The following is a 15,397-nucleotide window of genomic DNA, read 5'->3' as shown; positions in this document are numbered from 1 at the left end:
TAGGTTTAGAGAAGGAAAACAAGGGAAAAAGTAGTTTTGTGCCCCCACATGTCCCATTTTTGCCCTCCCCGGTGTTGGGGAAACTGAAAATGGATGCATGGGCCCGTTTTTGGCCTGCAGAGTGCTTCTGGACACGGGGGAGGACAAAAATGGGATGCACAGAGGGTTCGGGAGGCAAAAAACTGTGTTCGCTCTATAAGATACACAGACATTTCCACCTAATTTTGGGGGGGGAGGGAGGTGCGTCTTATAGTCCAAAAAATACGGTTAATTCCAGTTTCACCAACATCTTCCAATGCTTTATTTCCAATCACTGGAGAGAAATAACCCCATACATCATGACAGTGAAACATGGCAATGTTTCTCAACTCAGCAATACAGAGTATGGAGCTGGGTGGTTTCTAAATTTGATATATAAATATATATATATAAAAAAAACGAACTTTAAGATGGGTGGACTCCAACTCCCAATTTTTATTTATTTATTGAATTTGGAACACTGCCCATATATCCTAAAGTTGTCAAGGATGGAAAACTCTTATGGAATTAAAGTTTTCAAAAAAAAATGACAAATAGGACATATGAACTTTGCTCCCTAGATGCTCCCACTGGAAAAAAGGATATGAAGTGTTTCTGGAATTCCTCTATCCCCTGCTATTATTTTGCCTATTCCCCATAGTAGAAAGGGAAAATGTCAATTGGAAGAAAATCTCTGTAGCCTCCTGTGCCATCCTTGGGAGGAAGAAATTCATCCAGAATTCAACTTTGATTGGAGTTGTATGATGATTAGGGAACACAAAGAAAATGAACTAAAAGAATTTGGCTTGAAAAGGAATTTATAGAAAATGCCACTGAGCTAGGAATCAAAATTTGCCTTTACCAGATGTATTCTTGGTTTGTTCTCTTTTTATTTCAGTAACTAAGCAATCATTTGCAAACCTTGTTGAACTTGTTTTGCTACTTTTATGTTATTGTTTTTTTAAACTGTAAAGTTATCCTTCTGAAATCTGTAAATTCTGTCTCTGTTTATTGTATCCTTAATTCGACATCCAGCCAAACACTATCCAGTGTGAAAGGAGGGAGGGAAAGGATGGTGTCAGGGAGTACTGAAATTTTGAAGGAGGGTTTAAAAAAAGAAGAAAAGCGGAGATTAAAATACAATTATGTAATTGTGCAAAGTGAGGTCTTTAACAAATTGATAGGAAATTTCCCTGTCTTATGCTTTCTTTCAATAAACATCGTTATAAGGGGCTGGGTTTTGTTACTGGAATAAACTTACATTTATTGAATTCACACAAGAAGGAACTTTAAACTGTAACCAAACAAATTGGGTTGATAAAACATGCTAAGCCATGAAACAAGACAATAAACAAAGATTAAATTAACAAAGCTTGTCAGGTCAATAGAACTGCTCAATCCAACCTGGTTAAACATATTGCATAAACACAGTTTATGAACGGCAGCAGTTGTAAATCCTAGCATGTTTCTTTCCATATTACTCTTATTTCCAAAACAATCCTTAATTGAGGAACCATAGTATTTGTGATGTTATACTTTGGAATAGAGGGGGAAAGGAAAAAGAGGAAAAATCGCCTCAACTCCAAGATCCACTGAATATTTTGTCTAGAGAAAAAAAAAATCCATCTGAAATTATCAATTCTCTTCTTATTTTGTTAATCCCAGTGTCTTAAAGTAGCACTGTAGTCTTGGAATATGAGATACATCTTCCATGCATTTAGTGACATAGCTACATGAATATGTAATAATATATGTAAGAACCGAAATAGAGAAGACAATAGTAAACACTGTCTGCTATTCAATTCTATGATCATCCAGACATACGAACTGAATTTGTGGATGATAATCTGAATTAGGCAAATAACCAAGAATAGAATTTTTCACACATTCTTTTACAAGGAAGTGAAGTTGATTCAACTAGCTGGCAGAAAGTTAGAAGTGCTGGAAGTGAATACAGAGTGGAAGAGGGAAATCAAGTAGGAAACAGATGGAATTAAAGGTAGTCCTTTTTCAGGGATCTTTTAAAGTTATAGTGGCACTGAATGAAGACACTTATTGTATCCTATGACTATTATCAAGTGTTGTATCTGATGATTCTTGACTCTTGACGAATGTATCTTTTCTTTTATGTACACTGAGAGCATTTGCACTAAGACAAATTCCTTGGGTGTCCAATCACACTTGGCCAATAAAGAATTCTGTTCTGTTCTGTTCTGTTCTGTTCTGTTCTATTCTATTCTATTCTATTCTATTCTATTCTATTCTATTCTATTCTATTCTATTCTTCTACTCTACTCTACTCTACTCTACTCTACTCTAGTTGCTCTTCAATGTCCTGGTCATTGCAGTCCCCCCGCTGTCTCATGAACAAAATTCATAAATTACAGAATGCCACCCAGAGTCATACATTTTTTAAATAAATAAATATTTACTGTGTGGATTGGCTCTCTGTCCCACCAGGCTAATAAAAGCAGCTAGGGAGGAGCAGCCCCATATCTGCATTATAGGGTCAACATTTTGATGAGGTGGCAGAGACCCTTGAAGAGGCACTGGTCTGCCTACACCTCAAAGGGCCATGCCTGGATCCAACAAAACTGGTCTCCTATTGCCATACCTCTAACCCTGAAGTTCTTGGATTAGTGAAAAAGTGGTAATATCTGATATCTGATTATATCTAATTAAAGAGGGCATTGGAAATATTCAGGTCTGTAGCATTTTGGATTTGAATCTGGACATTGGACAGAAATTGTACTCTGAGTTTCCTCATGTATGAGCTGGGATGGGATTTGGATGGCAGGGATATGATGCTTCTTGTCTTCCTAGATATTTTGATACCATCAACCACAGAACATCTGTGAGGGCTGAGAGTTGGAAGCACAATGTTATGTTCCTGGTTGTATCTGAGAGGATTAGTGTTACAATTAGATTGTGGCAAGTAGGACTTTTGCATGGTTTTACCTGGTACAGCACTTGCAGCTTTACTTGGAATACAATGCACTGAAAACAACCCTTGCTCTTTCTAAATTAATTTATTATCATTTGTTTTACGTGGGACTGCCCAAGCATAACAGAATTTAATGTTGAAAGAATTATTTGAAACATACTGAATCTCAGCCTGACTTTGATCTTTTAACCCATTAGAGGATCATCATGATTTAACATAGGTTTTAGGTAAACTGGCTCTTTTACTGTGGATGAACCTGTCAGGGTGTAGATGTTTTTAATCTAAAGTGCTCTTGGGTTATTAAGTCAACTGAGGCACTTGTTTCTTGGTCTTTTTGATACCAATGCTGTTGCTTTAACTGAAATGTCATAGTTGTAAGGGGCTCTGGAGGAACAATATGAGTAATCCACTTCTTTCGAAATGTCTAAAAATGAAATTGTTTACTTGAATTTCCAAGTAATTTCAAGGAAATAGTGGAAGATTGCTTTAAAATAAATTAATTTCTTTTTACAAGCAGTCCTCAATTAACGATGGCAATTGGGACAGGAATTTCCAACATTAAGTGACATAGTTGGAACACACAATGTCATGTGATTGTGCGGTTAGCAAACATAATTCCAATTCTTCTGGTTGCTATTGTTAAATGAATCACACACCATTTTAAAGCATGTCAGCAGTAGAGGTTGCAAACTGTGACCATCAGACCTCGCAATACTGCAATATCATAAAGTGATTTCTGAGCAGCTGAATTGCAATGATGTGACTGTAAAAACACTGACAGCCAGAACTTTGACAATTGGTCGTAAGTACCACTTGTACAGCTCTCTTGTCAATTCAAATGGTCTCTGAACAAATGGTCATCAATTGAGGTCATTAAGGTATTTTTCAACAATAGGAACTTTTGTTGCATTAGTAGTAAACATTTTCCAGAATGTTTGGTAAGAGTTGGATGCAAATGCATGGAGACTAAGTATGTGATTAAGGATCTGGAATCTTAATTTGTATATTCTAGACTTGTCCTATTATTACCACATTTGTGGCTGAAATCCACAGGATTGCTAAAGTGCCTTCTCAGTAATCACTGCTGATTAAGAATGCAAATAATTCATCTGATTAAAAATTATAATGCAACAGTGGAAGGAGAATCTGTATCAAAGTTGCAGCAGTGCATTGATGATATGTGGCATCTGTCAGCTCGGCAAGCTGGTCAAATTTTATTTTAACTTGTTTCATACATTTCTACAGATTTATAAAAGATAATAATTCGTATGTTATTACATTAGTTATATCTATTTCCCAGACTAAGGCAGAAGGAGCGTGCCTGGTCTAAAGTCATCCAGCTGCCATCAGTGCTAAAGGAAATTTAAAAAGTCTCTGTAAACCTAATCCTGAATCTTAACTACTATACAATATTGGTGCTTGTTCTCTCTCGTGGTTTCTCTGTCTCTCCCTCCCTCCCTCTCCCTCTGCCATACAAATACTACGAACACAATAGGCATCGTGATCCAATGACCACATTGAAGTGTGAATAAACATGTGCTAATTCCTCTTTAGAGCTTCTCTGCTGAGAGGCAGAGCTATAGCACATATACAGTGCTGTCACTTAACTTTATTCATCTTTAAGCTTCTTGAAAATAACTAACTTTTGAAGAATAAAAGCACTGAAACATATACTTACTTCTAGCCTTTGAACTATTTCTCGGATGTCCTCAGCACAGTTATCAAATGCAGACAGAAGAATGCATTCTCCTCTTTCGTAAAATATTTTTATGCTCATTAACCCAGATGTCCAGCCAATAACATCTCTGCAGGAGCAGTTGAACACAACGTTTTTTGACTCCTTTTCAATCAAGACGATAAACTCGTTGGAGATGCCAAGCAGGCATTCAATATCAAGTGACTGACCAAAGTCTCGTGCTATCACATTCCATATTACTGCTCCAACACTGAATAAATGAGCATCCTTTCTTGCTTTGACTCTTTCTCTCTTTTTTGCCCCTAATGAAATGAGGCTAAACTTGACCGAAGTTTCTATTGTAGCAGTAGTAACAAAATTTTCTGCTAGATCTTTCAAGTACTCTTGTCGTGTTCTGGTTGCCATGGCTCGAAATTTTTCTGATTTGTGGGCTGCGTTTTCTGCATTAATAACTTTGGCCAAAAGGAAGTCCCGGAAAACTGCTGACTTAGGAAAAGTTACTCCTTTAGGGATAGGTGGTCCAAAAGGTGGAACATCTTTTGATCTTGAAACTCCAACACTAAAAAAGTAAAGAGAATGGAGAAGTATTACTGTACATCATGATTCTGTACAAATGAGAAATTATTTTTCCTTAACGATTTTTATACTCTTTAATAGACATTTGGTGACTAAGCAGCAGCAGCAAAGGTTGAAGAACTCATTTTAATTATGGCATTTTGCTGTTAAATTCTAATATATGCTTTATTAGCCAATTAATCCTTAACCATTAATTTCTCTTGTACCAACTCATCACAACATGAGTACTGGAAAAGCTTTAATGATTGGAAGAAATTCAGCGCAAAGGCATGCAACTTCTACCTCAATTACAGATGCCATTCTCTAGCCATGTAACTAGGAACTGTGGTAGTGCAGTGGTTAGATTGCAGTATTGCAGGCTAACTCTGCCTACAGCTTCTGTGAACAGAAACTGCTTCTGTATGGAACATTCATAACTGACTCTGCTAATTATTGTGACTAAATACTGATTTTCTAGGTTTTGCTAATAATCAAGTTTTGTAGATGAGAGGAAAATGCTAAAATTCAGAAAACCTGCACAATTCTTAATGGACTTCAAGAAGCCAAATTGATTGGTCCACGCATTTGTACTCACCTATAGCACACTTTTTCAGTGCATGGATTGTGGACTTTGACAATGACAAAGACATGCTGAAAATGAGAACGGATATTTTTTGGAGTAAAAGGAAGTGCTCCGGGTTCTTGAAAGACAATAGTAACAATGTCATTTCCTATATGCCTTTTCCTCAGAAGCTAGATGGGAAGAAAAAATAATAATAATTAATTATGAAAATTTAACTTTTGTACCTACTAGGGAAAAAAGTGTAAATTTAAATAAATTGGAAGTCACATAAGAAAATGAAGTCACATAAATCATGAATAAATATATTATCGCACATGGAGATGATGAATGAATACACTAATAATCTATCTCTTATATGTATTTGAAATCTAATAGCTTCTGAAGAAAGGAAATTGTTAATTATATTCAAGTGTACAACATGAAATATAAAGGTACATTTATTGATCCATGTTATTTGTTCTTCTTCATTCCCCAAATGCAATTTCTAAATCTTTGAAGAGAATGTTTATAACTCAGACTTGAACTGTGGAGTCCTTACAGCTCTCCAAGTGTGGTTGTTTTCTTGCAGATATTTCATTACGAAACTAGGTAATGTCCGTGCTACAAAATAGGCACTGATCATGTTACCTAGGTTTTTTTTTAGCACTGATGATGTTATCTAGTTTGGTAATGAGATGTCTGCAAGAAAACAACCAAGCAGAGAGAGAGCACCAAGGACTCCATATTTCTTAATCTTTCACATCCAAACTACAAAATTATAGTTGTTTCTTTACTAAGTTTTTCTTTACACTGAATTGAAAAAGTTGATACTACCAACAATTTTGCAATTATTTAGAAGGAAAAAAAAACTATTAGAAATATCAAATTCTAAGAATTGTAGACACGAACCTATTTTCTTCTTTAAATGTATTTTCACATGAGCACTCCACAACATCAAACCAAAAGCTATTTCTTGCATTATTTTAAAAGCACAGATTTTAGAAAAAGAAACTACTGTAAAAAATTAGGTAATCCAGTAGCTGAGTTTCAAAACTATTTAGAATTATTGCAAGATTTTTCCTGTACTTACTTGGTATAATAACCAGTAAGGTCACTGAACTGTAGAGGTTTAACTGAACCTATATTTAACTGGTTTCAATTAAATGGCAGCTTAATTATGCTTTTGAGATAAGAGGACAGTGAGAAAATATTTATCTGACACAAACTGTGAACGAAGTCTATATTAAGCCATCTAGCTTTATTAAGATAAATGGAAGTTGTCATGACATCATAAATAACCATTGTTAAACTTCAGTTTAATGGACTATTTGGAGAAAAAGGGTGTCCATTTAATTCTGAATGATCATTAAATACAGAACTAGGTCATTAGAATCCATTTGTGTAATTGTTGTCATATTTTCTACCCTTATGCAAACAATGCTAAGTGATTAAATATTAAACCTTTCTGTAAATATGCAAATCATCCAAGTTGATACAAATAATATGAATTAATGCAACTGTCCAGACCACTTCAGAAACAATGTACAAAGTTTATGAGAAGTCCAAACCCAAACCTCATCTATTGCAACCAAAGTTTTCTGAATGAAAAGCAATAGAATAATGGTTTTACTGTAGCTATAATACATTTTATAATTGCGCGCACACACACACACACACTCATTTTAATGGAGTGTAAATTGTTAAATCTAAGAATAGACTGAATTATCTTCAGGGAAGTGAACTACGTATATTAGTGCCAGTTTACTTTTCCAAAATGAAGAGCAATTGATAGTCAGATGTTGCTAATAGCCAAGGAATAAAACCTATGAATTTCATATTGGTATATGAAATATTATACTGATAAATCACTGTTAGAAAAAATAGAAAAACTCATGCAACTTTCACATGCATCATTTTCACTCTGGACCAAAAAAGACTGTTTTCCCTAGTTTAAACATATTTTTATAAAAAGTTGGCCAAGTTTTCGTGCCAAATAGCCTCATCCTAATTCCTGAGAGAAAATAAATTCTTCTAACTCCCAGCCCACTTCAAGGAAAATACAAACAAGCCCCCAAAAATATTCTGATTGAAATGTTTAAGTAAAGTCAAGGAAGACATAGAAAAAATAGGAATAATATTAAACATATATATTAAAAAATCAAACTAATGACAACCAGAATAGCAACCAGCCTTAAAATCGATAAAGAAGTTATTGAAATGATGGACAGATTCTGTCTTTTAGGAATGAATATGTACAATAAAGGAACCAGCAATCAAAAAACACATCACAGACTAGTACTTGATACAGGAGCAATGAAAGGCTTGGGAAAAATACTCAGCTGCTGAATGTGTGTAAACCTGAAAGATCAGGATTGTGCAGACAATGATTTCCCTGTGCTAAGGCTATGAAAATTGGACTTTGAAGAAGCAGGATAGAAAGAATATTGACATCTTTGAACCTTAGTATTAGAGAAGACTACTGAGAATACCATGGATATCATACAAAACAAACAGATCCTATAACTAATCAACCCAGAATTCTCCCTTGAGAATGACCAGGCTCTAGTTATCATACTTTGGGCACATTAGGCAAAGAATTAGCTCCCTGGAGAAGTCTATAATTCTGGGAATGGAGAAAGGAAAGATAACAATCAGAAGCAAACTGGATGAATTTAATTACAGCAGCAATGTGTACACTTCTGGAAGACCTGAAAGATCAGACTGGGGACAGATTGTCCTGTAAACAAAAATCTATGTGCTTGTTAAACTGGACACCAACTTGATGGCACATAATCAATCAATCTGTCAGAATGTACTCCACTGCAGACAGCATCCATCTATGTTGATATAGTTCATGGAATTTGTCTTCTCATGCTCCATTTTTGTTTGGAAAGCAGAGATGTGCTCAGCCATAGCTAAAAGATTTCTGGGCAAAGGCCTTGCACCGTCTGAGGCATGCCCTTGAAATTTATACCATTAGTGCAGGGGTGGGATGCAAATATTTTTACTACCAGTTCTGTGGGTGTGGCTAGGTGGGAGTGGGTAGATGGACATGACCATGTGACTGGGTGGGCGTGGCTTTTTTTCAGCCCCCCCCCCCCACGCTCTGTTTTTTTGCCTCCTGGGCCTCAGGGAAGCCTGCTTGAGGGGGGCGTTTTTGCTCCCAGGAGGCAAAAAAACGGAGTGCTGGGAGCCCGCACAACACCACCACCCCCACATGCCCCTTTTTGCCTCCTGAGCGAAGCAGTAAGACAGCGAGGGGGATCCCAGCACAGCTGATTGACAGAACAGCTGATCATCAGGAGGAAAAAAAGAAATAATATTTCAGCCGAAGGAGTAGCTGTATTTTTTACTACTGGTTCGGCTGAACCGGGCACCACCACTTTTACTACCAGTTCGGCTGTAGAGCACCACCACTGCATTACTGAGAATGATGTTAACTGTGGTTCCTCTCATTTAGAGACAGTTCTTACACAGCCCTATACTTCCATTTAACTGGCATGATAAACATTTGGTTCAAACAGCTTCAAATATTGGGCTAGTCACCCTCTGTCAATCCAACACAGGGGAAAATAGGAGGAGGAAGGTGTATTAGATATGTTTGCCACCTTGAGTTATTTGTAAAAATAACAAAGGTGAGGTACAAATAAATAAATTATTAAAATAAAATGAGACTGAAATTCTCAAATTCTTAAAAATGAATGAGGCCCAAGATATTGCATGTGTGTGTGCACAACTACAACTACCATTATCACCAAGGTAAACAAATAAGGAAAACAGACTCGTGAGTCTAAATATACAAGTAAATGTAAGAAAAAAGAAATTGCAAGTATACACACACAGACACATACATGCACACAGAGGCATACAAAAGTTTCATTCTCTTTTTTTTTCAATTTGATCTTTTTCTTTCTACACATTTGTTATTTTTTATTGATTTATCTGCCCTTCCAACTTAATCAATGCAACCACTGTTAAAAAAAATACGCCAATATACAATACAGTACATAGATCACGTGGCATTACTTCCAAAGAAGGCAGCCAACATTGTATCTTATATCTTCAAACATCACTATTACTTGAATCTACAAGTCCAGTAACAATGCTCATGTTGTTTTAATTCTAGAGAAGTTATGGAATATGCTGTGATACTACTGTTGAATTTAACAAGACAGTACAAATTATAAAGACTGATTGTTTACTAATATTACGAAAGGGATTGATTGCTCCTGGAAATAAGTGTTGCAATATGTTGGAGATAAACTAAAACAAGATTTAATTTCTGTGGGGAGGGATCAAGAAATATTTGGAAATAAAATAAAGGGGAGGAAGAAAAACTTGGAGGGAAAAAAGAACAATATTATAAGTGGCTAAGGAATGTCATAATTTCAGTGACAGCTACAATATAAATCTGGAAGGCGTAAATCTAGGAAGGCTAAAGGTTACTGCCCATAGTTGCAAATTCAACAATGCTATAATAAACAACATTCAACATAAAGTAGAACTTTTTGTTGCCGCTGCCTACAATTGGAAACAAACCTATTTAAAACCAAAATGTGAGAACAGCTAACTAGCCATTTCAGGAGGACATGTCCTTGTGCCATTACCTGCCTTTCATGGCCCACTCATAGCTTAGGCAGTCAGAGCACAGCCTTAAATATTTGACTCTGGAAGTAGTGTTTTCCTTCTCATTCTATCTCTAGACACCAAATGCAGAAAATGTAGAGGTATGTTGATGTGGAGACTTGAAATGATATGTTCTGGATCAGCAAACTTGGGTCTCTTGTTGGTGCTGCCCCCTTCCATCCAGTCCCTGATCCCCTTTCAATCACCATCCTCACCACCTTTTTGTCAGAATCTGCTTCCTTTTGGCCATTGGTTCCTCTCTGCATATCATGTTCTTAGGTAATTTACAACTCCCACAGCCAGAGATGCAGAGCTACTGCCCTTTCACAACACAAGTTCTTCAATTGACCTATACAAATCCTGATGACCACGAAATGACAGCCAAGAAATACACATATACAATTATTTAAAAAATTCAATCACTTAATGAAAAGGAAAAAAAAACAATTTTGTGGATAATGTTGGGCAGAATCAGAATACAGCCAATGTATTTATTTTATTTATTTATTAAATTTATCTGCTGCCCATATCACCAAGACGTAAACCTGAATCCCAGCCCTTAAGATGTTGCAAACAGCACAGATCCATTTCAGGTACACAGTAATACCTAGCAGGTTGCTAGCTGTGAAATGGAGCTGAATACAATAAAGCAAGTCTATTCAATGTGATATCCTTTCAACTATTTAAAGAATGCTTACATGTCTCCCTCAATCATCTTTTTTTCCAAGGATAAACATAGCCAACTTCAAACTTTCTTCACAGGCTTACTTCATAGGCTTACTTACATAGGCTCTACTCCCCTAATTATTTTTTTATTGCCATTCTCTGAACTGTTCTAATTTCTTTGGATCCTCCTTAAAATGTAGTGCCAAGAACTGGGTACAATACTCATGGTGCATAGCTACGATTTGGAAAGTATTCTTCTGTTGATGTAGGTCTAAAATTGTATTTGCTATGTTTGTTCACTTACAGTCTTAGATCAAATATACTTTGCCTGTTTTGCAGTCATATTATACTCCTGGATCGTATTCATCTACTATTTCAAGATCTATGCATTTTCCTAAGGAAGAACTCTGCACTTATATTTATTAAATTTCATTATGCTACTTCAAGGTAATTTTAAATTATCTTAAAATTTCACATTTATTTTCTAAGTCATTAGCTCTCTGTCTGATTTTTGTTATATGAAAACCTGATACGCATTATTTTCACCTGTTCATCCATGAAATATTAAAGAGTAGAGGATTCAGGAGTAATGCTTGCAACATCTCATTTGATATCTCTCTTCAATTAGGTGAGGTATTATTGGTGAGCAGTAAGTAATACTATTATTGCAGTTAACGTTTGCTGTAGTATATAAGTACAATAAAAAAATGAATATGAATGTGTGTGTCCTTTTCAGAAAAAGAATGGTATTCTTTTTCTATCTTAATGGCACCCAGAATCTTTGACAGGATATTTATTGGAGTGAATGAACGGTTGAATACTATCAACCGTTCAATACCATTGAATACCATCCTTCTAGCAGAGACCTGATAGTCTTAGCAAAAGGATGGCCGCAACACTGATCTCTAACATCAAAAACAGAGCATACCTTTTGGTTGAACAAAGCTGTTTCTCTGAATCTGCCTTTTTAGCTTTGGAAGGAAAAAAAATAAATAGAAAGCTCACACGTCCTCTTTCTGACCATCCCTTCTATATTACATTCTGTGTATGTTTTGGACCCTTCTCAGTCCAACGATTTACAAGCTAATTGGCAGTTTTATTGGTTTCCAAAAACATATTTCTAATCCAATAGAATGCTGGAAAGAAATTATGTAAAGGGACTCGGGACTTTGTCAATTAGCAGGATATCTCTTTAAAAGTCCTGATAGCACTTTGCAGAGTGAAATGGGTGGTGGGTAAACTTAATAAATAAAAAATAAATTAGGAAATAAATAAAATAAAGACTGAGCAAAATGAGACAAAATTTACTAAAGTATGTGGAGTCTTCCTCCCTCCCTCCTGGTCATTTCAGTTTTATGCTTGCCAGTCTTACACATACACCCAGACACACAGAGGAAAAAGCAGAATCACATACAAGTGCAGTAATCTTGTTACTCAGAATAAAATAGAGATAGCTAGAACCTATTACCCTGCTGGTGAAGGGATGGAAAAAATCAAGAAGCCATATCTTGTATGTTATCCCAACAAGTTCAGAAGTTTGTGAATTCAGTTGTGACTTTTCCTAATCTTTCCTATTCCTTTTTTCTCAAAAAAATAATAATCTATCTCTCTTTCTCTCCCTATCTCCCTCTCTCTCGCCCCTCCCCTCTTTCCTTCTCTCTGTACTGTTTCGAAGAGGGAATTTTCATTACAATTTTTCTTACATGCCAGACTATGTAGTTACAAAGCAATCTCTTTTGTTCTTAAAATATCTACACACTTTTGCTGAATACTGTTGTTCTCAAATAACTAGAAATATTCTCCAGGCATTTTCTAATAAATCTATCATAGCTAAAATTACTTTTAACACTTCCTCCAATCTTCTCATCAACAAAAGGTTAGATTTTGAAATTATTCCAGACAACTGGGGATATACGTGTGAAAGTCATTATTCTTTCTACAGGTATGTAGAATTATGAATATTTATTCTCCGAACTGCACATATCATGATAGAGAAAGGTACATTTTAAGAAGTAATCTCATTTGTGAATAGCTCTTATTTACTAGAATTAAACCCATAATCCTTGATAACATTATTATTTTTGAAAGTTATGTTTAAACCTCCAATCACTCTTTGCATATAAAATATTCCAGAAAATCCCAAAACACTTGCAGAGTGCTTTTGAATTCAACACACTACAGTTAGACCAACTAGCACAGACAAACACAGTATTATAAAATTATTAATCTGAATCCTTTAGTCAATGGCAAAAAAAAACCACATTAACTTCAATAAAACAGGATTGCAACGCCTCCCAAATTCTATAAAACTCCTAATACTTGATGAAATTGGATAGAGATAATCCTCGACTTATGACCACAACTGAGCCCAAAATTTAGGTTGCTAAGTGAGCCAGTTGTTAAGTGAGTTTTGCCCCGTTTTACAACCTTTCTTGCCACAGTTGTTAAGTGAATTGTTGCAATTGTTAAGTTAGTAACAGGGTTACTAACAGAATCTGGCTTCCCATTGGCTTTGCTTGTCAGAAGTTACGAATCAGTTGCCAAGAATCCGAATTTTGATCATATGACCTTTGGGATACTGCAGTGGTCGTAAATGTGAAAAATGGTCATAAGTGACTTTTTTCAGTGGTGTTGTAACTTTGGTCACTAAATGAACTGTTGTAAGTCGAGGACTATCTGTACCATGTACTATCTGTACCATTTTAGCCTCCCTTAATGTTTTAAGATATTAAAAAAATATTTAGAAATAAACCATTTTCAGACATTACATTTTCTGCATAATATGCTCCAACAGTATAAGGTATAAATTAGTGTAGTAAACCAAGTATAACAAAATATATTAAAAATGAACCAATGATAGTATTATATGCATGATGTAATACTATAAAATAGATGGTGAGATTTATTTTAGAAAAAACAATATTTTCTATAACTGTATCATTGAACACTGGGAATACTGTACAATTGAAAAATCTCTCCCTTTTTAATTCCTATGTTTTTGCCTGAATTTTTAAAAATGTAAATAGATATCACAATTATTTAGAATATTTAAATTACAATAAGTTAAATTAATCACAATTGTTGTCATTTGTTCATAGTACACAATTGGAACAGACAAAAAAATTTACAAGCTGACTTTTTTGGTTGCTGATCCTTAGTCAAATATTAGTACAAGATTCCAAAGTAGACATACCTGTTGCCTATTACTGGGCATATATGGAAGCATAGTTGAAACATGAAACATTATTTCATAATCTTTATAGGTTGTATAAAGAGAATGAGTTCCAGTTGAATCAGCTGAAAAGAAATTCCAAAAATGAGTACATAAATATAGACATTAAAGTATACCTTAGTGCATTTTCTTCAAGTGAATGTTATTTCCCATACTAAACTTTTTTCAACCCATATAACCTAACTGGTGAATGGTCATTGCTAGCAGGTCACTGCCGGCAGGTAAAAGTAAGAAAGATAAAAGTTTCCCTGTCCAGTCATATGAGACTCTAAGGTATGGAGCACAGGGTTGGACTGGGCAGGAACTGAGGCAAGGAACAGGAGCTCGCCCCATTGTGCAGCACTCGGGTCTCAAACCCAGGGTGTCAGCTTTCCAACTGACAAGCTCAGTGTGTCTTTAACCTCTGAACCATCATGCTCCCTTCAGTAAAAATAACCTGCTGTTAATTAAATACAAACCTTTTGAAACAATGTCCAGAGGCACCAGTCCCTCACAAAATCTATCAATTATATATTAGAAGCAATATTCCTACCTCCCACTTTTTTTTTTGCTTTATGTCTTAAGGTTGCACATCATAAAACAGTTGGCACTTACAATGACAGACCACAAAGGGAGATGGAAGCATTTAAGTCCAAAGTGATGGTTGCAGGGCATTATGGACAGCCTCTTCTGCAGAATTGGGGGGGGGGTGGGGGGAGACCCTGGAATTTACAGGCACTACTTTAACAAAAAAAATCACGCAATCTTACCATTTTTACATTTTATTGCATTTTGTCATTGCCACTTACTTTTATTATCTAATTGTGCTCGGTATTTACTAAATCCTTTGAGTCGTACTCTTTGACCTAGAAGGTCAAGAAATTCTTCAAAAGCAGGACCCGCTGTCTCATTGTTATACATCTCTTCCTCTGTGCTCTGGCCTGCTTTGCAATATAAGATTCCAATCTTGTGCTGAAAACTTAGCTGAAATTAGGAAAAAAATAATTAGCAGTATTTTCCTGTTTTCCATCCAATCCACTTTTCATTATATTAAAAAAAATGTATATTGTGTGTGCGTGTGTGAAATATTTTTAAATCATGAAATGCCAAATTAGATGT

The 15,397-nt window shown here is 35.5% G+C and overlaps 1 protein-coding gene across 3 annotated transcripts in view; it reads right to left on the bottom strand.

The window, feature by feature from the left end:
* The window catches only part of SIPA1L2 (signal induced proliferation associated 1 like 2), a 92,045-nt gene that overhangs the window by 36,799 nt on the left and 39,849 nt on the right, over nt 1-15,397 (bottom strand). For all 3 annotated transcript variants that reach the window (XR_003371044.2, XM_087967932.1, XM_026669445.2), the window contains exons 5-8: nt 15,088-15,262; nt 14,261-14,364; nt 5,809-5,966; nt 4,641-5,217 (exon numbers count right to left, since the gene is read on the bottom strand). Coding sequence is in view for 2 of the 3 variants with exons in the window: in XM_087967932.1 (XP_087824058.1) it covers nt 4,641-5,217; nt 5,809-5,966; nt 14,261-14,364; nt 15,088-15,262 (1,014 nt within the window). In the remaining variant the exon portion in view is untranslated. The remainder of the gene's footprint in view (nt 1-4,640; nt 5,218-5,808; nt 5,967-14,260; nt 14,365-15,087; nt 15,263-15,397) is intronic.

The sequence above is a fragment of the Notechis scutatus genome, chromosome 1, assembly GCF_049901735.1.
Source record: "Notechis scutatus isolate UNSWTSFEM ecotype Mainland chromosome 1, rNotScu1.2, whole genome shotgun sequence".
In the NCBI taxonomy this organism is placed as follows: Eukaryota; Metazoa; Chordata; class Lepidosauria; order Squamata; family Elapidae; genus Notechis; species Notechis scutatus.
The sequence above is the reverse complement of the archived record's forward strand: the minus strand, read 5'-3'. Positions and strand labels throughout refer to the sequence as shown.